This window comes from Penicillium odoratum (assembly GCF_028828045.1).
Source record: "Penicillium odoratum strain IBT 22623 chromosome Unknown utg000005l_segment0_segment0, whole genome shotgun sequence".
NCBI classification, from domain to species: Eukaryota; Fungi; Ascomycota; class Eurotiomycetes; order Eurotiales; family Aspergillaceae; genus Penicillium; species Penicillium odoratum.
In genome coordinates this window covers 4352082-4378915 of record NW_026643147.1, presented here as the reverse complement: position 1 = coordinate 4378915, position 26834 = coordinate 4352082, and the positions used below count along the sequence as shown (strand labels likewise).

Here is a 26834-nt window from a genome sequence, read left to right as displayed (position 1 = left end):
GACCTCGTCCATATATGAATTTGTCTCTACTTTCCAATGAAGAAGTAATGGATATATGAGGTATCTGGGACTTAGTGTATCATCTTCCAATGCTTTTTTGCCCTCACGATGAGTACTACTCTATACTGAAATACTGATCAATGGACGGAAACGGTATCACCAGGCTTGGCAGTGGGTAAAACCTGGAGATGAGACCCTCTCTACCGAAACATTTCAATAGACAAAATGGATGGATTTTTTTTAATAGCTAATAGTACATTCGTATATCTAAATTGGTAGCTATAGCTCAACAACTCCGAACTGGTCAAAGCTTTGGATCACAGTACGGAATAGGCAACCGCAAAATTCCCTTCTAGGGCTTGATCAGTACCTGCAGGACGCGTAGTTACACCAAGTTAGTATGAAAATATCAGGAATGGAGCTCAGCCACTCAATAGATTATGCAAGCTATCACTGGACAGGTAGGAAGTCTTATAACCAATATCCGGGGAGGATGGTGTGACCGACCGATAGATTTGCACTAGTTCAAAAGCAAGTCAGAAACTAAGATACACTTCCCCCTCCTTCGCCCCAATTGGATGAGATGTCAACTCTTCCTAGTGGTCAGTTGTCATCCTTCCAGTGTGGGGTTTGACAGTTCAATGGGCAAGTTCTGTATATAAACGCCACTGGCCCCTCTTTGCATGGCAAACGAGCCGTGGACGCGTGTTGCAGTGAGAAGCCATTGCCCTCAAGCGTGAGTACCCAGTCTTCCTCTCCCGAAGCATGATATGAAGAAATTCTTCAACCCTTGGACCGACAAGCCTGTCGGTATGACCTGTTATAATTAAGCAGATTCAGATCGTGAAATCCGTGCCCCCGGGTAGATCACGTTGTTTGGCTAAGCCACTTGCTGACGAGACCATGATATCTAGAATTGAACGCTCGACAGAGCTAGATGAAAGCGAATTTGATCAATCATGGGAACTAGCTATTTCAAAAAGCCGGGGAATCATCGAATCATAAATCCCAATCCTAAAAATCATTGAATGAATAAATGTGCAAAAGCAGCAGCTCATTTTCACTCCTTCCGAGACGCCGTCGCCTTCTCTGGGTCATCATCCATACCACGCTGGGCCGCAACAGCCGCCAAATCGGCATCGTGTTCAGCATCAAAATGACGCCCCAGACGCTCTGGGCCAGCCAAGGTGATAAGAATGACATAGGCAAAGACACAACCCATGAAAATGCAGATGACCTTGCCGTACTCATAACGTTTGGCACCAGTAGAGGACGGTGGAAGCGGGAATCGCTCGCCAATGGTTGACTCAATAGTCGAACTGGCGGATGAAACCAAGTTACCAAGCTGATAGGCCGTACCCACTGCAAAGGTCCGGATGGGTCCTGGGGACAACTCCATCAGGTGAATCGGGATCACACCCCAGGCCCCCTGTACCATGAACTGCTCAAAGAACGCAGCGGCCATAATAGACTTAGTCGTGACGAAGGTATAAGGGTACAGCAGCGCACCACCTACGATACTGATGACGATAATGGAGAATCGACGGCCGAATATCTGACTCGCCCATCCACAGATTGTACCTCCTGACAAGGCACCCAAGTTCGCAACAACCTGAGTGACGGTGACCGCATTAGCTGAGAAGTTGTACTGACTCTTCAGCATCGTTGGGTAAAGATCCTGAGAACCATGCGACTAGGCTATATGTTAGCAGATATCAGTTGGTTGGCAAGAAACCACATACCATAAAGTTGAACCCAGCCATCAATAAGACAAGGTATAACAACAGTAGCCAGTGGCGCCCAAGGGCCACCTTGCCTTCGGAGATGAAGGACTTGGCTACACCACCGCGAACCGACTCACGTGTCTCCTGGCGACGACGGAAAGTTTCTGTCTCAGGCAGGCATAGGCGGAAAGCAATGATAAGGATGGGAGGGCATGCACCAAACCAATACAGAGGACGCCATCCGTGCGAGGTGGTGCCAACCAAACCACGGGCAAAAGCGGTTGCCAAAAGATACCCAAAAGCATAACCCTGCTGAAGCAAGCCAGAGATAATACCACGTGCCTCAGGAGGACAGTCCTCCAGGGCAGTCGCGGCAGCGTTTCCATAGAGACCGCCCATAGCAATTCCAAAGAGAGAGCGACAGGCCAAGAATTGCTTATAGGTCTGACAAAACCCGGTGCCCAACTCAAGGACAACAAACAAAAGCTGGTTTACCACAAATGGCCACTTACGGCCCCATCGATCGGCGGCGATACCAAAGGTGATTGCACCAACCGATCGAAGCATCAGCACCAAAGTAATTCCCCATGTGATATCGGTGACCGATTTGTCAAAGGACTCCGCAAGCTCGGTGGTTGTCAAAGAAACGGTAAAAAAGTCGAAAGCGTCCCAGGTCCAGCCCAAAAACGCGACCTATATTGGATCTATTAGTATGTATCACAAGCTTATTAGCTCACGGTCATACATACCAAGAAAAATAACCATTGCTGACAGTTGAGGAGCATGAGAGCTCGAATCGGGTTTGGGGCCTTATTCATGGGCGGCTTTAAGGTCGAGATACGAGTAGCAAAGTACCGACCAATGCTCATGTTCTCCTCGACATCAGGTGAAGGAACAGCCGCCTCAGTCGAGTGCTGAGCCTTGTCTTGAGTATCTGCCATGGCTGCTAGACTCTCAGGAGATAGGGTTGAGGAAGCCGAGAGAAACCCAACGGCAGAGGAGTTGAAGTGCAAGAGAAAAAGAAAAAGAAAAAGAAGAAAGAAAAGAGAAAAAAAAGATGTTTAATACATTCCTTACGGAACACTGTCAGCCATGTGTCTGTGGGGGGAACCCCGACACTAAGAGCAGGGATACTCACATATGGCTTAGGAAGTACTGTAACCCACGGTTGACCGCCGATCATCATACGTTTTTGGTAATCCTTGGAAGCACTAAAACGCCTCCAGAACTGGGGAAAAGGAGCTCCGTGCACTTACTATAATATGGTGGTTTCTCCCGCATAACCCAAGTCATAGTCACGATGGGATTGGTTGCATTCTTCAAATGTTTCAGTTCTATCCCAACAGAAAGATATACTCTGTTCAAAATACATGCAAATCCATGCATAATAACTGCAATGAATATACTCGGGATAGAACTTTCTCCGTTCATCTGCCCAGACCGCGGGGTTGTGGAGTTTGGAGAAACAAGCCGTCTGTTGGACCCCCTTTGACCCCACTAGCCCGCCTTGAATGCCGCCGACATTCCAATGTCACCGGAATCGCCTTTATCGGCCCTTCGATCAACCTCGGCTTGTGTACTGCGTGAGCGGATTTGGCCCGCATTTCTCGGGAAATCCACAATCAACCGACACAGGTTAAGCTGAATGCAATTCATGCCGACGCGAGGCTTTTTTCCAGTCCCATAAGTAAACTTTCCCTGACGGAAATGCTTGGCATGTGGCTTGATGAAAGGGGGATTCAAATACGCCTCCGGACGTTGACCGACGCGGTCTCTAAAACTAGAGATCAGCTGGACAATGAGGAGGCAACTAGTATTAGCGTTATTCTGCAGCTGAGACTCATCGGCCAGGCCGAGAATTTGAACCAGAAAAAGTAAGCGATAGGTTGTTCATAGCTGGGGATGGTATTACATCTAGCAACTAGTCCGTCTATCTCTAGATCCGAGATCGGTTAATCACTGGTAGTTTGACTATCTCTGCAGGTACCCTAAATTGCTATAATTACCGAAGAATGCCAAGAAATTACCGAAGTTGCCGTGAAGCTTTTCGGGCAAAAAAGCTACGTTTATCATAGTGCTTCCTAATGGACTCTGGTAAATTATGATTCGTGAGTAACCAATGCCAAACTCGACATAATGAGATTCCATGAACTCTAGCAACATGGAAGTGGATCAAGTCACCAATATGACAATAATTGACTAACACCTTCCTTCATCCAACCATTGGAAATAGTAACATTACCATCGCCATCAAATCCATGCTCTCCGTCCTCTCCATCAAATCTAACATGCACATCAGGCTTATACTTCTGGATCTCCGCAATGAATTTCTCACTTCCTGAGAACGGCACCGCAGAATCCTGTCGACCGTGGAATACCCAAACAAAAGGGGGGACTCGTTCCGCACGTGGTAAGTTCTCAAAGGGAAAAAGCTCCGTATCTCGACCGAAGAGATCGAGGTATTTGCCGTTTTGGACAGTACTGATCGCTAATGGGATTCTGGATAGTCCCACCCTTTCCTCGACATCTCCATCGGTGGTGCATACCGCGTTCAGAGGTAAACCCTTCAAATGGGTTTCCACAATGTCATATGGAAGCTGTAGACATCAGAGTCAGCTAAGAAAAACCAACATAGAACAATCATACTTACAGTCGGCAATCCGAATATAGACTTTTCATACTTCTCAGCCCAGAATTTATCTCGAAGATTGATCATTGGGTACGACATGATAACCGCCTTGATATTGATTTCCGGATGAAGAAACATGCTCTGTGAGACCATCCACCCCCCAGCACTGCTTCCTGTACATAGTATGCGGTCGAAATCCGGGCGTATATGGATCAGAGGATAAAAGCTCGTGAGCTTAGCCTCCAAGTTCTGGGGCAACCATTCCCAGAAGCTGGCCAGGTCTGCGAGGATATCATGGCCGTTTGCTTCAGGGAGAAGGCGATAATCCGGGGTCACCAGGATGGCACGCCTGAATAAAGCCAGCTCTATAAGCCTGTGAAGAATAAGTACGCCGAGCATTATACATCACTGCCTATACTGACCAGTCTGAGAACCAAGGTGAAAAGATACGATTTCCTCCGACAAGAAAGCCACCGTGGAATTCGATGATCAATGGTGTCTGTTCGGACAATTCGCCATCTTCAACCAAGAACTTGGGGATAAGAATCGACAGGTCGATTTGATGCCCATGAACAATTTTGTAGGTCTCATGGTGAACATAGAAGTCCTTGAACTTGGAGGGATCGTGAATTTCGGGTGCTTCAACCATGATGCTTATTTCAAGCTTTCCAGGTAAGAACTAGCTTTGGAAACGATAGTATTTAGAGATTTGAGGTCCTTCAAAAAAAATGATTCGACATGAATGAACGCCCTTTTAAGTACTTCTATATCTGACAACATTGAGCTTGATGCAAACAGACCAAATGGACTTGCAGGGACTGTTTTATCGGTCTCCGGTTAAGTCCGTGGTTCGGCTGATGTATGGAATTATACAGCAAATCAGCTGGCATAATTGAAGACTGGACCAACTGCATGTAGCCTAGGCCATGATGAAGGGATTTTGTTGGGTTTCACTCATTTGTCTGGTTTGTTTCCTTTGGATCAGGTTCTTGTTTGAATGGGCGTGCACTGACAACATGTAACTCAGGTGATGCTGACTGCCAAGGAATTGCACTGCAATCTAAATCTTGGAATGTCTCGGGATATGTACAGATGTCGAGAATATTATATTAATTTATCATCTTACATGTTTTCTTTTCCTGTGTGGTTTAGGAGTCTCTGGTGCCTTGGATTCGGATCCAAAAATCTCATCGAGATCTGCATCTTGGTCTACATCAAAGGCCAGCGTCGGTACTTTCTTGGGACCATTCCAATGGAAAGTCCACTTCATCTTTTTCTCCGACTTCTCATTCCAAAACAATCTTGGCACGTAGGAAGAGATACGCCGCCAGGTGCGGAGCATCAACCTGGGGGTGATTTTGCGCGGCCGTCCCTGGGCGTATGGCCGAAAAGTGTGATCCTTCTGGGGACCATCTGCCAGTATGTCCAATAGAAGGTTATCTTGAGATTTTGAAGGTTCTTCTACCTGCTTTCGCTTTCGGGGCTTCCATATCACAGTCCCGGCGATCAAACCGTCCAGAATCTTGAGTTCGTTATCTGGCAACGGTGGAAAAAGAGAGGACAGTGAGCCAAAGTACCATTTATGTCGGATGTTGACTTTGCGAGATTGCCCCAAAGGTCGACCCCAGCTGCTCAGATTAGGTACGGGTGGTTGAATGCCTCTCAGCTGAGGTCGAATCCGGGACGATGTGACCGTTCCGTTGTTCATCTGAGATTTGATGAGCGACAACATGATTTCTGGAGGCTCCCAGCCATCCGTAAACTTCGGAGCCTTGGTGACTAGTTCTCTGAGTGCATTGCTGTCCGTCGGAACATCGGGGCTTATCAGATCTGCTAGTAACTCATGTCTTCGTTTGCCGGTGCGACCATAGGACATCATCATGACTCGCTCAAATGGGCGGGGCCAGCCCTCATTTGCTCTTTGGAGTCGAGATAATTCTTTCTTGGCCGTGCGGATCAACTTCGCTTCTGAATGCTTAGATTCGAGGGCTCGGCGATATCGGTCCAGAACATAGCCATGCATGTAGGTTCGAGCAATCGGATCGGGAAGATAGGAACACTCCCGCAGAGTCGCCCGGAGTAAATGTTGCCATTGAAGCGACTGTTGGTTTAAATGAATGGGAGATATTCGAGGTGTTGCCATTATTATCTTTTCTCGGGGGTTCAAGTTTGAGGTTCTCACCCTAAAACAGTTTTGAAGACGCGAAAAACCTTGGCGGATGAGCTCGGTCACGGGATTGACGCGCCCTTTTCGCTCTTCCTTCCCCCAACCCCGCGACTTGTTTTGCCTTGCATTTGCCTCCGATCTTCGATCCCGTTCTTGACACATTCTTGTGCATTTCGGTCTTGTGAAGTGCATGGTTTTAGCTTCACACCTATTGTGCTTTCCCTCTTCAGGGTGGTAAGCCACGCGACTCCTTTTCGCGTTCCTGGTAATTCTCCACCTTTCTTACCCTGGTCACTTTTTGTTCACTAACCAATACCCTGGGATCACTAGACCTCGACATGTCCTACTCACAAAGCAGCATTGGGTCATTGAATGGACCAATTCACAATTTACTGAATAACTCCCAATCTCTCTCTTCTACCCCTCGAGCAACGCCTCCGCCCCCCAGAGGCTCTCAGATGTCCTCTCATAATATGTCCAACGGTGCTTCGCGAAATAGTTATGGGGGCTATGATGCACAAAATGATAACGGGTCGACGATGTCCTACCAGGAGGAGTATACTCCACAGATATATCGTGTTCGTTCATCTCCCTCAACCCTTGATCAAAGCTGCAGACTCACGAGTTCAATTAGGCCGTTTACTCGAATATACCTGTCTACGAGGTGGAAGTCAACGGGATTGCAGTCATGAAACGCCGTGAAGATTCATGGCTGAATGCGACTCAGATCTTGAAAGTTGCGGGTGTTGTCAAGGCTCGCCGAACCAAAACCCTGGAGAAGGAAATCGCTGCCGGGGAACATGAGAAAGTGCAGGGTGGTTATGGAAAGTACCAAGGTACTTGGGTGAACTACAAAAGGGGTGTGGAGCTGTGCCGGGAATACCATGTGGAAGAACTATTGCGACCTCTGCTCGAGTATGATATGAGCCCCGATGGTCCTGGTGGCCCGTCCCAGGGAACACTGGACACACCAACCAAAGAACAAGCAATGGCAGCACAGCGCAAGCGGTTGTACAGTGGAGCAGAGAACCGCAGCTCATCACAGCCTCAACAAGGAACCTTTTTTCAAAATATATCTCGCACTGCTGCCACCGCTGTGAACGCCATCAGCAAAGCTCGATTCGATTCTCCAAATACCAGCAACCGTCGCCCCAGTGTGGTTCGCAAGCCATCGCAACAGATGAGCAGCCAGGAGTCTCAGATGGCGTTTAGCAGCCAGAGCACCTATGGCATGCCTGACAGCGGATTCAATAGCATGCAGAACCGCTATCTGGCTCAAGATGATACTGATGATATTGCCGAGCCTCCTCGCAAACGTTTTCGCTCAGCTTCACATCAGGGTCCGCCAATTGGATTGCCCCGAGAGCCATCTAATTTATCTATGCACGAACCTACCCCCACCGAACCCAATGACTCCTTCTACCAAGATCTTGATCTCCCACCCCCACCAATGGATGATGGCCAAAAACGTGGTGTCGAAGCTCTGGGCCCGGCCACTACACCAGAAAAGTTCCAAAAAATGAAGCTGCTGATGACTCTGTTTCTCGATAAGCGGGCGAAGGATTTCACCAACCACCCAGCTCTCACACAGTTGTCAGGTGAAGACCTTGAGATCCCGCTTGATGAATACCGAAACACCGCCCTTCATTGGGCTGCGATGCTGGCACGCATACCTTTGGTTCAAGCGCTGGTAGATAGAGGAGTCAACATCAGCCGTGTCAATTATGTTGGTGAAACTGCCCTACAAAAGTCCGTGGGAACACGAAACAACCTTGACTACCGAAGTTTTCCACGTCTTCTCCAGATACTTGCCCCAACAATTGATATGGTTGATTATACGGGTCGAACCATTCTACATCACATTGCCGTCATGGCTGCGACAGGTGGTGGGGGGCATGTCTCCGCAAAACATTATCTGGAATCTCTCTTAGAATTCATCGTTCGACACGGAGGGATATCTTCGACCACCAATGGCGATAGTACACAAAACGGATCACAGGGGAATGGTGTCATCTCGCTGGGTCGATTCATCTCAGAGATTGTCAACCTACGTGATGACCAGGGAGATACTGCCTTAAACCTTGCTGGACGTGCACGCTCGGTCCTGGTTCCACAGCTGTTGGAGGTCGGCGCCGATCCTCATATTCCCAATCACACTGGTCTTAGGCCTGCTGATTATGGAGTGGGTGTTGATATGGTTGATGGTCATGCACAGTCGCAGCAAGCCGGAAGTCGAGGTGATTCCTTTATTGATCAGCTGGCGAAATCGAAGAAGGAAATTCTGGATGGTACATTTCTCTCTTCCATGTTACTTGTTTCTTGCTAACTTTCCCTCTAGCGACCATGAGTCAAATCAGCACGATGGTTGAAGACGCGCTAGGAGGAATCGATCGAGAACTAGCCTCAAGCCTAAGACAAAAGCAAGAAAAGTTTGATCACTGGCATGGGAAGATCCGTGAGTCCGCTAAGGCTCGTCAGATTGAACAGAAGGAATTAGATGAATTGAAGCGGAAAGGGACTGAGCGAGTTGAACTTGAACGACGCATCAAGAATCTGAATCGTTCCTCTGATAGCTTAATGGCTATATTAAAGGAAACGCAGGACAGTGATATTTCTCAAATTACCCTTGTCGGTGATGCGGACAAGGACTCGGGTGTGGATGTCGCAGCGTTTGACGCTTTATTCACAGAGACATTTGACCCATCGTCTGGGTTTTCCGAGCAGCAGCGGGCCTTCTTGGCCGCATTGCCTGCGCCGGATATTCTGAAGCGCCGCCTTGATCTCTACCAAGAGTTCCTTGCTAGTGTAACAGATGAAGTTGATAATCTCAAGGCCAAGAATGCGGTTCTGGGCCAGAATTATCGGCGCATGGTGATGGCATGCACGAGTTGGACCGCTGAGCAAGTGGATGACGCAGCGGACGGGTTGACTCAATGCGTCAAGGAGTTGAACGATAACCCCGTTCCAGAGGATGAGGCTATTGAGATTTTGATGCGGGATCGTGGCCAGGATTGGTAAACGTGTACCGCTGGAGTTTTATTCTTTTCGATTTTTTGGGAAGGCGTTGATGTGCAGCATTTGATTGCGATACAAATACCCGGATGGCCTGCACTGATCATGTACTCAATTTATTTAATGCTATCAAATATTGAGATATTCATTATAACCTTGGAAGATTCGTGTGGGGTAAAGACAGTCACAGCCTAAATACAAGTCCGCGGTGGGATTAGCCGATAGTACACGGACAGTGTTTTGACATCTTCCCGGATGCCTTACGGCTAAATCGTGGGAGAATCAGTACTTATAGCCCCTGTTGTTTCTGGATTCTTTCTCTCTGTTTCTATTACATCTACTCTCATATTTCAAGATGGCTGGAATCTTAAAGGTCAAAGATGGTCTAGTCGTCGATGATAAAGGTCAGAGTGTGCTACTTCGAGGAGCAGCAATCGGAGGGTGGATGAAGTAGGTCAAGCCTAATTCTCCCAAGCACTTTGAACAATACTGAGTTATACCAGTATGGAGAATTTTATCACTGGGTTCCCCGGTCATGAATCCCAACATCGTGCCGCCATGCTCAAAGTCCTCGGGCCTCAGAAATACCAGTTCTTTTTTGATAAGTGGTTGGAATATTTCTTCACTGAGGCAGACGCCAAATTTTTCGCCGAGCTAGGCTTGAACTGTCTTCGCTTGCCGTTTAACTACCGCCACTTCGAGGACGACATGAACCCCCGAGTACTGAAGGAGTCGGGGTTCAAGCATCTGGACCGAGTGGTTGATCTGGTCAGTATAGTATCCTCCCATTCCATCTATATCCCAAGCTTATAGCAGTCAATAGTGCGCGGCCCATGGTATATACACAATTTTAGACATGCATGCCGTGCCTGGAGGTCAGAACCCAGATTGGCACTCCGATAATCCCACCAGCTATGCCGCTTTCTGGGATCATCGAGACCATCAAGACCGCACTGTGTGGTTGTGGGAGCAGATCGCCTCTCGATATAAGACAAATCCCTGGGTTGCCGGATATAACCCTCTCAATGAGCCGTGTGATTCAGAGCATATCCGCCTCCCTGCCTTCTATGCGCGGGTGGAGAAAGCCATTCGTGCGATAGACCCGGATCATATCCTGTGGCTGGACGGAAACACGTTTGCTATGGAGTGGAAGGGGTTCGATAACGTGCTGCCTAACTGCGTATATGCTATGCATGACTATTCAGTGAGTCTCCTACGGATATAGAGCTACGATTGGCGATTGACACATCCTTCCAGTCTATGGGATTCCCCACTGGTGATCGGTACCGGGGCACGCCAGAGCAAAAGCAACATCTTGAACGATCATATCTTCGTAAGGCCCAATTCATGACTGAAAATGGCACTCCTGTCTGGAATGGCGAGTTTGGTCCCGTTTACTCCGATCCTGCATCGGATGTTGATGCCGCAACAACCAACCAGGAGCGTTATAATCTGCTGGGAGAACAGCTGCGAATCTATGAAAAATATTCCATACACTGGTCTATCTGGCTATATAAAGATATTGGGCTGCAAGGCATGATCTATACAAACCCACAGAGCAAATGGAACCAGACAATTCGACCCTTCCTCGAAAAGAAGCGAGCCATCTGGATTGACAAATGGGGTCATCAGCATGTCCCAGAGGCCGAGGCAGCACTGAAGCCACTTCTTGATTGGATTGATCGTGTCAGTCCATCGGCCAAGGATACCTATCCTACTCCGTGGAATACCGAATTGCATGTCACGCGTAATGTGCTCTATACCTTTTTGGCTGCTTCATTTACGGATGAGTTTGCAGCTTTATTCCACGGGATGGAGGAGAGGGAGCTTGAAGAATTGGCAAGGAGCTTTCACTTTGATGAATGTGTGCAGCGAGATGGCCTAAATCAGATTTTGAAGGAGCACTCTCATCAGTGATAGGGTTAAAGAGGGGTAAATTGATAGTGCGTGGCAATTGGAACTAAGATATGATTTATAAGCCGAGATATAACAAGTCAGCTAGTTCCACGCAAAGATTAGTTATTAACACTCTTATCGATAAGAAAAAATCGAAAAAGACCGCGGGGTTTCGCACTTTCGATCTACGTGACTTGGACTTTGGATTTGAGATTTTGGATTTATAACAAATTTGGCCTTTAAAATGGCCGAGTCTTCTCTCCCCACTACGCTGGACAGCGTTTTCACAGCACCCCTTAAAGATCAATATGACCCGGTTCGCTTGATATCCAAGAACATCGTTCCTGTCCTCGAGCTGCCCCTGGCAAAGAAGGTTCTGGGTCACGATGCTTCCGACAGCGAATCCCTCGCCAAGGTTGCTAAAGCCGATATATCCTTTACTACCTTTGTCGCCGACCAAGCACGCGCCGCCCTCCAGAACCCTCGCGATGACTCAACGATTGAGCAAATACAGTCGCAGCTCCTGCATATCGGTCTTGCAGCCCTGTTCAGCTTCCTACAGTCGAATGTTACCGGTCCTCCCCTGGAATTTAACTCGGCCGAAACAACTCTACCCGCTACACTAAGAAGCGATGTGCCAACCCTCCGAGCTGTTCGCGCCAAGATCATCCGCGATCTGTCTGTCGATGGAGAAGCGGCTTATAAGTTGACTCCCAATGCGGAGCTATTTTCGATTGCCAAGGCCCTTCTGGTCGATGCGCAAAATGAGGGCGCTGTATCTGCAAAGACTGCACGGATGCGTGTCAACTTCCTTCATCAAAAGATGCTTTCGGAGGTGACTAGTACCTTGCAGGATGTTATATACAGTGACCTCGAGGAGTTGGTCAAGGCGAATCTTAACCCAGAAGAACAAGGCGGATTCCTGTTGGAGCGTGCCATTATTAACACACACCACGGCTTTGATGCCAAGGCCCGTGCCGATCTTGACCAGGCAGCCCAGGTCCGGAACTTTGAATTTGCCCTAACGGGCAAGCTGGGAAAGCGGACCAAGTTCCAGGATCGGGATATCAGTCAACTTGTGGTCCTAGCCAAGAGCGCTGATGAGGGTTCCAAGACTACAGACCCTTCTGGTCCTAAGAATCTGGACTTGAATGATGATACCCTCCTCGAAGCCATCTCCTTTGCCGATAAGAAATCTTCTACCGTATCCGAGGAGCTCTCTCCAGTTCTGCAGTCTGTCGATCCTAATGATCAACCCATTCTTAACCCGGTGGACTCGGCCATCTTGCTCGCTTTAGCATCCGCCATCACCAACACCGCTCCAGAGAACGGTCTTACGCGCGAGGAGACGGCACCATATGCTACTCGAGTTTTGGAGGGTGGCAGTTCCAACTGGCAGATTTATACCGAAGCATTGCTGGTCCGCAGTCGCGTGGAGGGTTTCCGTTCTCGCACTGTTGAGAGATCGGTGTTGCAGATGCAAGCACTGGTTGACCAGGTCATTGCGGATACAGCGACTGACGATACGGCTGCTCAAGAGCCCTCGTCGGATCCCACAACTTTCTTGCCAAGACCAGAGAAGTCTGAGTCGGCGTCGGCCTCTGATCGATTGGAGTACATTTGGATCATGAACTTTTCCACTCGATGGAACCTCGAGGCCGAACTTGCTAAGCGCTGGGTCGACTTGGGTGGTCTCCGTACTGCGTTGGACATCTACGAGAGACTCCACATGTGGGCTGAGGCAGCGCTTTGCTACGCCGCCACCGATCGCGAGCTCAAAGCTAAGAGCATGGTACGACGTCAACTCTTCGAGGCGAAGGGAGATGACGAGGATGATGAAAACGAGTTATATGAGGGCCCCGAGCGTGAAACTTTGCCGGCGGATGCACCGCGCCTGTTCTGCATTCTGGGAGACATTGACAAGGACGAAAAGATGTACGATCGTGCTTGGGAGGTCTCGGGTCAGCGATACGCTCGCGCCCAACGCTCTCTGGCACGTCATTACTTGGGTCTCACACCACCAGAGTTGGAGAAGGCCGAGTCCGCTTACCAGAAGAGTTTACTCGTCAACCGTCTCAACCACAGTGCCTGGTTTGCACTTGGATGTGTTCAGCTCGAGCTTGAACGCTGGGAAGACGCCACCAATTCATTTACCCGTACCGTACAACTAGATGATACCGATGGAGAGGCTTGGAGCAACCTGGGAGCGGCCATGCTGCGATCATCAGCACCAGAAGAGGGACCCGATGTGGCGACCAGTGACAGCGCCGAAGAAAAGGCCGCAATCGAAAATGATCCTTACAAGCGTAAACGCGAGGCCTTATCTGCCTTGCAACGCGCTGCTGCCTTGAAGCACACCGACGCTCGAGTTTGGGACAACGTGCTGACAGTAGCTGCATCCATCCCGCCCCCTGCCACACCATTCCGCGAGGTCATCACGGCCCAAAAACGAATTATTGAGATCTCCGGCGCAAAGAAGGGCGAGAAGTGCATCGATGTCCCTATCTTGGCCGCACTTGTCGACTTCCTCAATACAGCCTTCGAGTACAAGGACTTCCTTATCGAGTCGGACTCCGGTCCTGTTTTCCGTTCCGGAACGATCCCGGGCCAGATCATTTCCTTGGTCGATGATCATGTCGTCCCACTTATTACCCACTCTTCTACGCTATGGCTGATCGTTGCCCGAGTTGAAATGTTCCGCAACCGCCCCAGCCGTGCCTTGGAAGCCCATGAGAAGGCATGGCGTGCTACCGTTGCCGCTTCTGCACAGGGTGCTTTCCAGATGGGTGACGACAAGCCCTGGCTTCAGGTTGTTCGTGCTACCGAGAAACTTGTCCGTGAAGGGTATGCCCATTATGGCCCTATGGACCGGGAAGATCAGAAGGTGGAAGGTGATGCAGAGCCGGAGATGGTTGCCAGTGACTGGCGGTTCAAGGCCAGAAGTGCTGTGCGAGGTATTCTGGGCAAGGGCAAGGACTTTTGGGAGGATTCAGAGGGCTGGACTCGCTTGAAGGAGCTACAGAGCGAGGTTACTGGCAATTAGTACATACCAAGAAAGCGCATAGATGTCAAGTTTACAAGTTTCATAAATTATTCAATTCCCCTTTGTTATTTCCATCATTTTTGAAGGTAAGAATAGACAATTTCTATAATTGGATATGTGAGCTAATGATCACGCCAAATATGTATGTTCTTGCAAAGGTGCAGTCAAAATATAATCGCCGAAGGTAAGTACGAAAAAGAAGATCGCAAATGTACATATGTACCATGCCAACGCCAAAAAGTCAAGTCATCAGTCATCAAGGGCCGCCCCTGATATCCTCGCCCTGTTGAAGAACTCTCACCAAAACGCTTCAAATGCAACACTTTTCAATCAAGATGGGCTTAAGACTCCTGAATCGACTCATCGGCCTTCGCCTTGAGGCGCTCATTGCGCTTCATGCGCCATCCAGCACCCCACCTCATCTCAACTATTAACAGTGGAACCATGGCCAATGTAATACCAGCCAACAAAACGAAAGCGAATGTCGAGCCCACGGCATCAATGATAGGTGTGACGAGAGCAACACCACCTGCACCGATCAGGCACCGCATCAGGTTATTCACCGCAGTAGCACTAGCACTCGCTCCAGGGTACAGATCAATGATCAAAGCACTATTGATAGTGAAGATAGCAGTAGCGCAGTAAGCGATAAAATACTGCAGGATAATCGGAACAGCGATATGCGTATGCAGCGAAACACCATAAACAGCCGTGCAGACAATAAACAGCGCGGTGATCCACCAGGTATTCCGCATACGAGCGTACTCGATGGGAAAGTCGGGGTGAGTTTTGGTCGTGATGCGGGTATCAAGAGGCAAGTTGTTCTGTCGACAATAATCACGCTCCGTTCGCTTGTGGTTGAAATCCATCAAGTACCCGGTAGTGTAAGAGCCAGACATGCAGCCGAATCCGTTACCGAGGAAAGTCAAGCCAACCTCCAATGTGTCCAAGCCGTAGGTTTCTTCGAAGAGCTGTGAAGTGGACGACGTCACCATGGACCAGACGGTATACACGATGGCACCGAAGAACAGGGTGATGAAGACATCCTTCTCGGCGAGGAAAGCGAGAGGGGCAACAACGGTCTTCAAGGTAACCTTTTTCTGTTCTCCGATGGGCTTTGCATGTTCGTCAACATCGGGTTGACCAGTGATGTAGTAAATGAATGGCTTATGGAGACCATAGAGGGGAACAGTGCCATTGCCAGCAACGGAACGGAGAGTCTCGGGAAGGAAGAACATAATCGAGAAGATACTAATAGCAGCCAAGATAGTGAGGAACCAGAAGATGGACCTGTATCCCAGGTATTGGGACAAGATACCACCGAAGACGGGACCGACGCCTTGGCCGAGCATTCGAACTGGGTATAGTTAGATGACAGTTCGATGGAGCATTGTGAATGGAAAGGGATTCACTAACCTCCTCCGAAGATACCTACGAGACTTCCTCTCTCGGCCGAAGTGGTGATGTCTCCAATCACACCTGCACCGATGGAGATGGTCGCGGCACTACCGGCGGCTTGAAGGGCTCGAAAAGCCATCAGCTCGCCGTAATTGTCTGACACTGCTAGTGCAATGTTCGCAATCATATAGACAATAAAGGTACCGATGAAGATTCCTCGCCGACCAATAGCATCGGAGAAAGAGCCCCAGAAGCTAGGGGCAAGGCCTTGAACAATCATGTACACGGTGACAGTCAAGGTAGTCAAAGACATAGAGACATCCAACTCCTATTCAAGGGTTAGTATACTGAATGCATATATGATGGGACATATTAGGGTACCAACCTTTGATATAGTTCCAAGAGCAGGAAAATAGATGTTGGAGGAGAGTGGGGAGAAGATGGCGGCGAGCGAGACGATACAGACCATCTGCAATTTGCGAGAGCGAGTAAAGACATGGTACGGTGGTGGTGCAGGAGACTGCTTCTCAATATTGATGTCTGTGGCAGTGGTTGAAGCGGAAAGATTCCCAACGGATATAGTAGGAGACAAGGTAGGGCTGCTGGTACTGCTGCTGGAATGAATAGAACGCTCTGTGATAAGAGCATCCTTTTTCAAGTCTGTGTTCACATGTAAAGACATTATGTTATAAATGGTTTGAACAATCTTAAGACTGCATAAGTCAAAAATAAGTTAAGTATAAACAAGAAGCAGGAGAATTAGCTGTCAACCTAATAGACTTCCAATGTGGCACCCAGTAGGGCGCCATGGCGCCTTTTGTATCTGAAGGGCTTCCCCCCCTATACAGCAATATCAAGGTCCATGCGCTCGATGGAACGAAGACCATGTGCTCCACTGTGGATTTGGACCCAAATGGCTTGGAAAGTGGCGTCGATTGGGACGAATATGGCAAGACGGATGTTGCTCAATTCATCACGAATGGATCTGGATCAATGATTATGGATATCCAAGCAGTACTCCGTACTTCCCCGACCAAAAACCCCGAATATTGAATAACTAGTTTCTGAACTGCATAGCATCCCCAGTCTAAGCCCCGATTGCTAACGTGGCCCTTGGATTGAATACAAATCATTGTATGTTGAATCAGAACGAAGTTGTGAAACAATCCACAATTAAGAAATTTCGTCATGGGGAATTCCTCCCCAAGGGACATACACGCGTCCTCATCCATGTGAACGAAATGATCTACATGAGAAATGGCACGCAATCAACGAAATGACAAATTTGGTTGGCAACATTTCTAGGGGAGTTCATGATCATCACTAACTTCAAGGTCCTTTGGGTCTGCTTGATGCATGATAAGGACAACCAATAAGCAGAGAAAAATACAGGCTTGGCAAGGTTGATCTGAGAAATTCCCAACATTTGGATGTTCCAGCTTTACTGTTCTCCGTATGTTTGACCAACTGATAACCGTAGAAAGATGATAGATCAGGGGAGGGGGAAATGCATGGATTTCACAGCTGAACACGTACTTCTCCTAAATCTAGCCTATGATGTTTGATATGTCCTTGTCCCTTGCTGGGAAAGATGAACTAAATCGCCAAGGGGGGACACATCTATGACACAAGTGGTAGTTTAATGCATCCAATGCAGTAATTCATCCCAAACATCAAGTGGAGATCCAAGGGTCAAGAATGCACTTTTCCACCTCTCAGGGACAAAGTTCACGCTAGGCGGGTATGATCGACACCCGAACGGCCTTCAGGACGCAAAAGCGCAAATGGTACCAAAATCCTCGTCGATCAAGCCCCACTTCCTCAACCCCTTGGCACTGACGGGGATTTGTGACCGTCGGTGGATTACTTTAATGCATACGTACGGATTACAGGGAACTACCGTGGAACCCAAGTCAACCCAAAATAAAACCAAAATCAAAACCAAAATCTGAGATATTCAGATTATGCAGAGGTTCAGAGCGGAGTAGCCAACAATTTGGCATCTTCCTCTGCGCCCCACGGAGTCCCGAGTTGCGATCATCAATGTGATCCGGATGGTTTTTTTTGCATTTTGCATGTCGGGCTGGACCTAAGGATAAGGCTAATGCAACTCATTCAAACAAACTTTGAAAAGCCCAAAAGTTTGACTCAAATGTGAATTTCTTATCACATCCCGAGAGGATGCAGCCGACGGAAACCCGACTCGGCTAACCGACTGCATATACTCCGTGCTCCGTATCATGAGTACCCGATACCTTCGATACTTCGATACTTCGATACTTCGATACTTCGCTATAGTTTCTGGACTTTTTTGGGTTGTAACATTAGGTTTTGAGGAGATCATTAACCCACTCATCATTGTCTCCACTTGGTCTAGAGTCTTTTCCGACAAAACCTCGGCCCCGGCCTCGGCCCTGTTGAATATGGACTATTATGCACGTTGCTACCCGACCCTTGGCATCAACAAACTTTCCATTTTCTTCGAGTCTTATACATGGAAGTTTTCTTGTTTCATGGAACGGAATCCATCTGCATATTCCCATGTCCGTGATTCCATGAAACAATAGTGTCTAGCTTGGTCCACTATCCACCAAACACAGCCCCCAGACCCCATATCTCCCCCATATCCCCTTATCCCCTTATCCCCCTTATCCTCCCCAATGACGCAATTGTAGTGGATTTGATAATTGTGACCAGTACAGTAAATGGGAACACGATCGGTTTCATTGTTGCCTAGGAATCACGCCAAAGCTGATACACGGACCAGGTGTTGCGTCGATCTTGAAGCCCCTGGGCTTTGGTGGGGACCTTGGGCCACTTCATGAGCACTAGTTAACTAGAGGCTATATCAAAGTCAATTAAATGCTCAAATCCAGAATTTACACGCAATCACCATATTCACATGGTTCCAACCCTGGTCCACAGTCCTGAAGAACTAAACTAGTTTCTTGGCCAAAGAGGAGTCTTATCTATACCATTTTATAGCATCTTGGCAGACGAACCGTTCCCTGTGGATCAATGATTTTCATCCGATCCGCTCATTCACAAACGTGGTTCGGACCCTACAAGGCTCCCTGATTTTCTTACCATGGAACCACAGTCGATCATACCAGGAAGAGTATATATTCAAATATCAGACAGTGGCGAGCTTTAACTTACATATGTGGAAGCTTTCATTAAAATTCCGATGTCTAGATGGCAATGCCAAGTCCCTGGTCTCGAACTTGTGTCCATCGGACTTATTATTCTTGGCATATTCCTTCCCCTCACCGTTCTGTTACACGGAGCTTGCATTTACCACTTGGCATGCAATAAGAATCTGATAGTCTGATGGTGTCAAAGCTCGCGTGGGTAATCGATTGGCCGCCTTAGTTTGATCTTTACTTGAGAGAAAGGTTCAGCCGGACATCCTTGTCGTTGCATATGAATCCTAAGAATGAATATGCCTGCGATACGGAATACAGGAAAAAGAAACTTGAAGTGTGGGACCATCGGGAGTACTCGGGAGTGTGGTAGACCATCGTCAGCAATAAGATCGTACACTTTGTCTATCGTCAAACTTGCCATACTGATATAGATGTCGCACCTGCTTCTGCAGCTTCAAGTGGCTGCCAAGCAATCAGCCAAAGTCCACATGGACTGGTGGCTTGTTCAGGGTATGGAGGAAGTTTTGTGGCCCATGCCCCGTAAGGGCCCAAATGGGTATCAATTTGTATGCAAAGGGGTCTATGTACTTTTAATCATGACTGGCAGCTCTTATGTGCAAGCTTCGGTTCTCAATCTCGTCCCCGGCCTCCTCCCCGTCCCCTTCCTCGTCCTCCCCGTCCACCTCTTCCGCCTCTGCCTCCTCTGCTTCTCTCATTGCGTCCCCTCATACTTTGCACCGAATGCAAATCTTGTTTGCTTAGGTTCAAGGTTCCTCCGGAGAATGTTCCGATGGAAGACCCTCCAATTCCACGTTCTCTGCGTCCCGAATTCGACTTGGTGACCTTGGAGGGCTTTTCGAGGATAATACCGTTCTCCTTAGCCTCGAGTCTTCGCTTAGCATCCTTTGAAGCAGCTTTAGACTTGATGCCCTTTCGATGCGCAGAGGGCATTTTCTGATCGTAGAGAGACGTCTTTGCACCGAGGGATTGCATGCGTAGATCCAGAGCCTTGAGACGATTCTTGCCGGTGGGTGCGAGATCCGATGCATCCTCGAGGAGGTGAGATTCCCGGAGAAGCCGCTGTAGTGCGAGATCGTGCTTGAAGTTGTCCTTGTCATCTTGTTCCTCCTCCTTTGTGACCGGTTCTGCTGTCTTCTTCGGCGCATCTATCAATGAAGGTGGTCTCGAATTCTAACACCATATTAGTAACGTAGTCGCAGATCAAATCCAGTAAACGCCGTACCATAAACGCTTTACGAGCTTTCTTATCCATCATGTCATCCCTTTTGGCATCCTTGTGTTCGACAATCTCCACTTCGTACACCTCCTCATCACCCTCCTCTTCTCCAGATAAGCCATCCCAGTCCGAGCCCTCTGCATCTGATAATTTCTCGTCATCGTCCTCATCTTCGCCTTCATCGAAATCGGCATCTGGCTTGGAAGGTTCCAGAGGCTCGAATTGCGCCTCGAAATATTTGCGGAAGATGTCCTGCGCATTATCTGCCGGTGGCGGGCTTGCTTCCATGGTTTTTGTGGATCGCGATACAACGGCGGTATCTCGCTTGCGTTTTCCGGTCATGGGGGGCATTATTTAGAGGTGTGATGGGTTGAATGGAAGGTTGCCAATTTCCCCAATGCCGAAGTTTTTTTTGGCATCAAGCTTGTGGTCACGTGCGATAGGCCACGATAAGCCCCTCGCGGTCTGGGTCGCCTTTCAGTGCAGACGTCTTATGTTAGGTTTTTTCGATGTTCAGTTGGATGGTCAAATTGTGGAAATACTGCATGTATTATCATTTGAGTCTCTTGACGTGCTCAAGCAGACCTCAGGATTGTGGGGTATGTATGTATATGTATAGTTTCGAAAATGGTGGCGGGAACGTGAGAGCGAACTGTATATATACTGGCAAGCACTTGGAGGAATGGCCCCTAACTTTGGAGCTGTTGACTGAAACCAGACTTTATAATGAAAAATAAGTGCATTTGAAACTCAAGGCATTTGATTCAGGATTGAAGTATCTAAAGATGAAGTCAACAATAAAATTGTTGTTGATAGTTGGAGAACAGCCCAGTCCTGTCCGAAAGCGGCTTAGGGGCCCAGGCAGCTCCGCCCGCCAACCTCCGTGATCTTTAACTCTTCCATCCCTCCACCCTCAAGCTTCGATATCTCCACTGTTCTTCCCGCTCTTCTCAGAGAACCAGGTCTTGGACGCTTTGTGCGCCTTTCTCACATCCTCTCCCAATAATTTATCCTTTATCCTACAAGATGAAACCCGTTGTGTCCGCGTTGAACGCCTGGTCTTGGTAGGGTCCATGAAATGGCTCCAAGCCTCGGCCTCTATCTAGAAGCTAACCGTGCTTTGTTTCCTAGTGTCGTGATCTCAGTTTTCGCTATTGTCATTCTTTCGGTTCTCGGAACTCTATACGGCGTACGTTCGAATTGATTCTCTGTCCTAACCAGGCGTTGCGTCACCTTGCGCCCCCAGTCGCATCACCACACACATCCAAATTTATTGGAGTAAGATTGCTAATTCACTGCTGTACAGACCAACAACCACGCCTACACCGGATCCGAAGGAGAGCCTGAAGATGGCCCTGCAGTCGCTGCTTCCATTTACATCGCTGTGCTAGTCTACGCCGTACGTCACCCCCTGGAGTATATCTGCGAACGATACCCGAATTCAATCCCGATCCCGAACCTCTGAACTAATATGATGGGTTATATAGGGATTCTTTGTTTTCTGCGGCTTCCAGGCCTACCTTCATATGCGCTCAAGCCGCGGCGGTGCCATATCACTTTAAACCACAAAATATCCCCACAATCTCTCTTGGTCGGTGTCTCTGAAGGTTTGTATGCATTTGGTTTACATATTTCGGTCTTTCTTGGGAATACATGGTTACTTGGGTTTGAGGAACGGGTATATCTGAGCCGGATCAGCGGGCTACGTCTTTTCTGGGCCATCAATCATCAGTTGACCCGGCGGAGTCCGTACAACCTGCACCAGGAAGCCAATTGCACAGTCTTTTTCCAAGGAATCTGTTTGCGGGGCTGGTCTCCCGGACTCCTTTGAGACAGTACACGCATGGCTTTCTGGTGTGAGGTGTTTGTACATAGATCATTCGGAATTACCACCTACTTCTTGTCTCATTTGACTGTCGCGTATTCGCGACCATAGACATTTCAATCATTGCTCATAATTATTGACAAGAACCACTTTTGGAGTATAACCCCGACGCCGGTAATATGCAAATGTAAGCCCCACCAGGATTTAATCTACTCCTCATCCTCCCAAGGGTCCAGCATCTTAGACATGTAAGGACCATCCAAGGTGTAGCCAAGGCGGGCGTAGTAGCTACGGACACCAACACCGGAGATAACACTGATCTTACGGCTACCATGTTCCTCACGTGCAATCCGCTCCGCCTCTTCCATAAGCAGTGTACCGAAGCCACGGTGCTGGAATTTGCGAGCATCACGTCCGTGCAGTGGCACCGCAGATCCGTAAACGTGGAGTTCTCGAACAATACTGGTCTGCTGCCCAGTGAGCTCGGGACGGAATGTATGAGTGGCACTGCACTTGCGCAGACGAAGGAGACCAATGAGAATATCCTGCTTGGGATCCTCGTACGCCAGGAAGGTTTCCCAACCACCGTTGGCAGCGTAATCACGACGAATCAACTCGATCTGCGACGGGCGGATCTTGTTCTTAACTTCATTGATACCGACTTCACGAGTTCGGACATCACGGCAGGTTGTTCCAAAGTCCTTCATTCGCGCCAGCGCCAGTTCACGCAGGTTGCCGTTCTCGACACCGGAAGTGACCAGCGGCATGGGGATATCACGTTGGACGCGGTAGATTCGGGTCCACGGGGGTACCAACGCCATGATACGAGCAACTAGGTCAATCAAAGCGTTCGGTGTGTAGTTCTTATACCGACCCGTCCGCCACAGCTCATAGAGACCGGTGCCTCGGATGACCAGCGTAGGATAGATCTTCAAGCCATCGGTGCGGAAGTCAGGGTTCTCGAAGTATTCCTGGAACTGGAAAAGATCACGCTCCATGCCAACGTTCGGCAGGTCGGGCATCATGTGGCTGACAACCTTGAAGCCGGCATCCTTGGAAAGCTTGAAAGTCTCAGCGACGGCCGCAACGGTATGACCGCGGTTGGTATCGCGAGCCACGTCCTCATACAGACTCTGCACACCGATCTCCAGACGCGTACATCCGTACTGAAGCATGTCGCTCAAGTGGGTGTCCAGACAGTAGTCGGGTCGTGTCTCGATTGTGATACCCACACACTTGACGTTGCTCATTTCACCCGCCTGCACGGCCTCATCGACATTGTCGGTTTGGTATCCACTCAGCGCATTGTGAAGTTGGGAAATGAAGGTTTCGCGGTATTCGACGGGCAAGGACATGAATGTTCCACCCATGATAATATATTCCACCTTGTCCACACTGTGTCCCAGGGCCTTGATCTGGTCGACTCGTCCTCGGGCCTGCTCGAACGGATCGTATCGAGCGCGAATCGCGCGCATAGATGTCGGCTCATATCCGGTGTAAGATTGTGTAGAGTATTCGAAATCGGAGTCGGGGCCACCGGGGCAGTAGACACAGATGTTACCGGTATAAGCGATATGAGGGCATCGGTGGGGCTTGCACATCACAGCAACAACGGCGATACCAGACGAGGTACCTGTAAAGGAGTCAGTTTAAGGTCTAGCCTTCCCAATGACGGTTCACGTACGAATCGGTTTCGCAATCAGCTTCGGCAAAATGTATTTCTTGTAGTGTTCTGGCACGGCAGCAATGATGGCTGTGAGTGGCGGCTGGGTCGCTAGGTGATGCTTCTTCGACACCTGACCACGCAGCTTGTTCAGGTTGATATCTTTCTTCGGCTTTGAGGAGTCTCTTTGTGACTCATATTCCTGGATGAGCGCATTTGCAATATCTGAACATGCTCGCATAAATCGCTCGTTTTCTGGGACTAGCTTCGCGTTCTTCTTTGCCGTGTTCTTCGACGACGGTGGCATCGTCACCGTCATGGTGGCCATGGTGTAAGAGACTCACCGCTTAGCGATGAATTTGAGATGAAGTTATTTGAAAATAGAAATCAAGGTGGTGGTGATGGTGGGGAAGGGGGGTGGACGATTAGATAGAAAAAAGTTGGTGGCCGAGGCCGAATGTCAACTCGGATCCGCTTAAGTAAAGATTTGTCCCGAACGAAAACTCCCGGGCGCGCAACCCGATTCCTTGCTAGAACTCACCTCCCGAGTCAACCTCTTTCCCCCCCCTTTAACCCTCTCCTCTCCATTCCCTCTCCTCCATCACAATGCAGGCCTTCCGCCGTAACACCCTCTCGGCTGCTCGCAACATCGGCCAGCAGCGCCGCACCTATGCCAACGCCTATGCCAGCACTGTGAACAACCTGAAGATCAACAAGGACACCCGAGTTCTCTTCCAGGGTTTCACCGGAAAGCAGGGAACGTATGTACTAGCACTCTAAGAAACCCCAGTTTCTGCGATACTGACAGGTGTTGTTTTGAATAGCTTCCACGCCGAGCAGGCCATCGCCTACGGTATTTCACCCTCGCGTCGCGATCGCAAAAAAAGGACACAAACTCACTCCATATAGGCACCAATGTCGTCGGTGGTACCAACCCCAAAAAGGCCGGCTCTTTGCACCTTGACCTTCCCGTCTTCGCCAATGTCTCCGATGCCGTGAAGCAGACCGGTGCTACCGCTACCGCCATCTTCGTCCCGTATGAATCCATCTTGTCAAAAGACCGACAGAACACGAACTGACAACTTTTAGCCCTCCTCTCGCTGCCGCCGGTATCGAGGAGGCCATTGCTGCCGAGATCCCTCTCGCTGTCTGGTACGTGTCCAGAAAATTTTGGAGCTCCTGAAACTTTTTTTTACTGACGTGTTGACTCCTGATAGCATTACTGAGGGTATCCCCCAGCACGGTACGAACTATTTCGATGTCTACTTATCCAACACGCACTGACTTACTGCTCTATCAGACATGGTCCGCATTACCGATATCCTGAAGACCCAGAACAAGACCCGTCTGGTCGGCCCGAACTGCCCCGGTATCATCGCTCCCGTAAGTGTGGCCTTCCGCTTCTTCCGACGTCATATTCGATATTCATATTACTTTTAGGGACAATGCAAGATTGGTATCATGCCCGGCTTCATCCACAAGCGCGGTCGTGTCGGTATCGTCTCTCGTTCCGGTACCCTGACCTACGAGGCCGTCAACCAGACCACCCAGGCCGGTCTTGGTCAGTCTCTCGTCGTCGGTATCGGTGGTGACCCCTTCTCCGGCACCAACTTCATCGACTGCTTGAAGATCTTCCTTGAGGACCCCGAGACCGATGGTATCATCATGATCGGTGAGATCGGTGGTTCCGCCGAGGAGGACGCTGCCGAGTTCTTCAAGGCCAACAACATCCACAACAAGCCCGCTGTTTCCTTCATCGCCGGTATCTCCGCTCCCCCCGGCCGCCGTATGGGTCACGCCGGTGCCATCGTCAGCGGTGGTAAGGGTGGTGCCGACTCCAAGATCTCCGCTCTCGAGGATGCTGGTGTCATCGTCGAGCGCAGCCCTGCCTCCCTTGGAAAGGCCCTGCTTGCTGAGTTCGTCAAGCGCGACCTTGTCTAAACGGATTAGGTGCTTGTGACGTTTAATGCTCTTTGGTGTCCTGGTTGAGAAGGCTGGGAATCTGAAGTATATCCATCATCTATGATGGCATTGGGCGGTTTATACCATGCCGCGACTGTATTCTTTTCTCCTTTGTGTTAGAGACCCTTGAAGAGTAATTAGTTTCTTGTACTTGTTACTTATGACTGTGCATTTGTAGTTGGTATCTACCTGCATTTCCTCTTGACCAATCCATGCATACGTAACCTGAGTAGTTCGTAGAAGTGTCTGTATATGATCCATGATTATTATATCTGATGGTCGAAAGTCGAAAGACTGGATCTCGCATCTCCAATCTCCATTTAAACCTGTAAAGCCTTGACAACATCCTCAGTTCTTAGAACGTCACAGAATTCCTCATCAAGACTGGCAACAGTAACCCTGTGTATGGTTTCGGAATCAAACCCACCTTTACCAAAAGTCGCGGTGGCATCTGATACAAGAACAATCCGTCCCTTCTCAACACGCATATCCTCAACATGGGTGCCATCAGCCTTAATCTTCACAGATCCCCCATCCAGGAAGCGATCCACAACACCCAGATTCGCAGCCATGCGCACAGTTGTCGAGACGCAATGATCAGTCGTCAACCCAGCAACAATAATCTGCCGAATCTCTTTCTCCCGCAGATAACCTTCAAGATTGGTTCCAATGAAAGAAGAGTTGACAGATTTCCAGAAGACAGGCTCCGAGCCGTCGGAGGCGGGCGTGGCAAAGTCCAACGGACGGATCCCGTTATGAGGATGAGAAGGGTGGAACGGGCTACCAGGTGTCACAGAGGAATGGAAAACATGAATCACTTCCAGCAGAGTGGATGAAGATGATCGTGCCGTTCGAAAGGCAGATAGGAGAGCCTGGAAATTGGCTTCATACAGTGGATTGGAGCGGGTGGTTCCCCAGTAAGAAACTGTTTCTGGAGAGCAGAAGCCTGCTTGGTTGTCGATGAGAATGAGAGCCGTTGGAAGGCCCAGGTTTAGAGGTTGTAACATTTTCCAAGATTGTGGGCTGTTTTTCAACTTGGATAGACACAGTACAGTGTTGTGTGTTGGCTTTATGTTAGTGCGGTGAGATGGGACATCATGCGATGAGTCACTGAATGAATAATAACAGATCA

At 49.0% G+C, this 26834-nt stretch overlaps 13 protein-coding genes across 13 annotated transcripts; 6 read left to right on the top strand and 7 right to left on the bottom strand.

Annotated features, from left to right (window-relative positions):
* Nucleotides 1-1060: 1060 nt before the first annotated feature.
* N7520_007184 (sugar transporter family protein) lies at nucleotides 1061-2665 on the bottom strand (the record flags this gene model as incomplete). Its single annotated transcript, XM_057141118.1, has 3 exons — nucleotides 1061-1693; nucleotides 1743-2417; nucleotides 2474-2665. The coding sequence occupies 3 exons, from the start codon at nucleotides 2663-2665 to the stop codon at nucleotides 1061-1063; spliced, it is 1500 nt and encodes a 499-aa protein (XP_056995124.1).
* A 1236-nt stretch (nucleotides 2666-3901) lies between these two features.
* Nucleotides 3902-5002, bottom strand: N7520_007183 (alpha/beta hydrolase; the record flags this gene model as incomplete). The annotated part of the gene is made up of 3 exons (XM_057141117.1): nucleotides 3902-4321; nucleotides 4375-4726; nucleotides 4776-5002. The coding sequence occupies 3 exons, from the start codon at nucleotides 5000-5002 to the stop codon at nucleotides 3902-3904; spliced, it is 999 nt and encodes a 332-aa protein (XP_056995123.1).
* A 468-nt stretch (nucleotides 5003-5470) lies between these two features.
* Nucleotides 5471-6496, bottom strand: N7520_007182 (uncharacterized protein; the record flags this gene model as incomplete). The annotated part of the gene is made up of 1 exon (XM_057141116.1): nucleotides 5471-6496. The coding sequence occupies one exon, from the start codon at nucleotides 6494-6496 to the stop codon at nucleotides 5471-5473; it is 1026 nt and encodes a 341-aa protein (XP_056995122.1).
* A 356-nt stretch (nucleotides 6497-6852) lies between these two features.
* N7520_007181 (putative APSES transcription factor (MbpA)) lies at nucleotides 6853-9538 on the top strand (the record flags this gene model as incomplete). Its single annotated transcript, XM_057141115.1, has 3 exons — nucleotides 6853-7098; nucleotides 7155-8808; nucleotides 8859-9538. Coding segments are annotated over 3 exons (2580 nt in total), but the record flags the coding sequence as incomplete, so codon positions are not given.
* A 349-nt stretch (nucleotides 9539-9887) lies between these two features.
* Nucleotides 9888-11449, top strand: N7520_007180 (glycoside hydrolase family 5 protein; the record flags this gene model as incomplete). The annotated part of the gene is made up of 4 exons (XM_057141114.1): nucleotides 9888-9982; nucleotides 10036-10300; nucleotides 10356-10736; nucleotides 10790-11449. 4 exons carry the CDS (start codon nucleotides 9888-9890, stop codon nucleotides 11447-11449), a joined length of 1401 nt encoding a protein of 466 aa, XP_056995120.1.
* A 223-nt stretch (nucleotides 11450-11672) lies between these two features.
* On the top strand, nucleotides 11673-14471 carry N7520_007179 (tetratricopeptide repeat protein; the record flags this gene model as incomplete). The annotated part of the gene is made up of 1 exon (XM_057141113.1): nucleotides 11673-14471. The coding sequence occupies one exon, from the start codon at nucleotides 11673-11675 to the stop codon at nucleotides 14469-14471; it is 2799 nt and encodes a 932-aa protein (XP_056995119.1).
* Nucleotides 14472-14812: 341 nt separating this feature from the next.
* N7520_007178 (uncharacterized protein) lies at nucleotides 14813-16551 on the bottom strand (the record flags this gene model as incomplete). Its single annotated transcript, XM_057141112.1, has 3 exons — nucleotides 14813-15828; nucleotides 15888-16197; nucleotides 16255-16551. 3 exons carry the CDS (start codon nucleotides 16549-16551, stop codon nucleotides 14813-14815), a joined length of 1623 nt encoding a protein of 540 aa, XP_056995118.1.
* A 125-nt stretch (nucleotides 16552-16676) lies between these two features.
* N7520_007177 (uncharacterized protein) lies at nucleotides 16677-16922 on the top strand (the record flags this gene model as incomplete). Its single annotated transcript, XM_057141111.1, has 1 exon — nucleotides 16677-16922. One exon carries the CDS (start codon nucleotides 16677-16679, stop codon nucleotides 16920-16922), a length of 246 nt encoding a protein of 81 aa, XP_056995117.1.
* Nucleotides 16923-19645: 2723 nt separating this feature from the next.
* N7520_007176 (uncharacterized protein) lies at nucleotides 19646-20594 on the bottom strand (the record flags this gene model as incomplete). The annotated part of the gene is made up of 2 exons (XM_057141110.1): nucleotides 19646-20206; nucleotides 20259-20594. 2 exons carry the CDS (start codon nucleotides 20592-20594, stop codon nucleotides 19646-19648), a joined length of 897 nt encoding a protein of 298 aa, XP_056995116.1.
* Nucleotides 20595-21278: 684 nt separating this feature from the next.
* Nucleotides 21279-21814, top strand: N7520_007175 (uncharacterized protein; the record flags this gene model as incomplete). Its single annotated transcript, XM_057141109.1, has 4 exons — nucleotides 21279-21316; nucleotides 21384-21441; nucleotides 21559-21651; nucleotides 21740-21814. 4 exons carry the CDS (start codon nucleotides 21279-21281, stop codon nucleotides 21812-21814), a joined length of 264 nt encoding a protein of 87 aa, XP_056995115.1.
* Nucleotides 21815-22286: 472 nt separating this feature from the next.
* Nucleotides 22287-24068, bottom strand: N7520_007174 (Elongator subunit ELP3; the record flags this gene model as incomplete). Its single annotated transcript, XM_057141108.1, has 2 exons — nucleotides 22287-23710; nucleotides 23762-24068. 2 exons carry the CDS (start codon nucleotides 24066-24068, stop codon nucleotides 22287-22289), a joined length of 1731 nt encoding a protein of 576 aa, XP_056995114.1.
* A 278-nt stretch (nucleotides 24069-24346) lies between these two features.
* N7520_007173 (succinate--CoA ligase (GDP-forming) subunit alpha) lies at nucleotides 24347-25681 on the top strand (the record flags this gene model as incomplete). Its single annotated transcript, XM_057141107.1, has 7 exons — nucleotides 24347-24501; nucleotides 24565-24593; nucleotides 24650-24776; nucleotides 24830-24892; nucleotides 24958-24983; nucleotides 25041-25123; nucleotides 25181-25681. 7 exons carry the CDS (start codon nucleotides 24347-24349, stop codon nucleotides 25679-25681), a joined length of 984 nt encoding a protein of 327 aa, XP_056995113.1.
* Nucleotides 25682-26022: 341 nt separating this feature from the next.
* N7520_007172 (uncharacterized protein) lies at nucleotides 26023-26709 on the bottom strand (the record flags this gene model as incomplete). The annotated part of the gene is made up of 1 exon (XM_057141106.1): nucleotides 26023-26709. One exon carries the CDS (start codon nucleotides 26707-26709, stop codon nucleotides 26023-26025), a length of 687 nt encoding a protein of 228 aa, XP_056995112.1.
* Nucleotides 26710-26834: the final 125 nt, after the last annotated feature.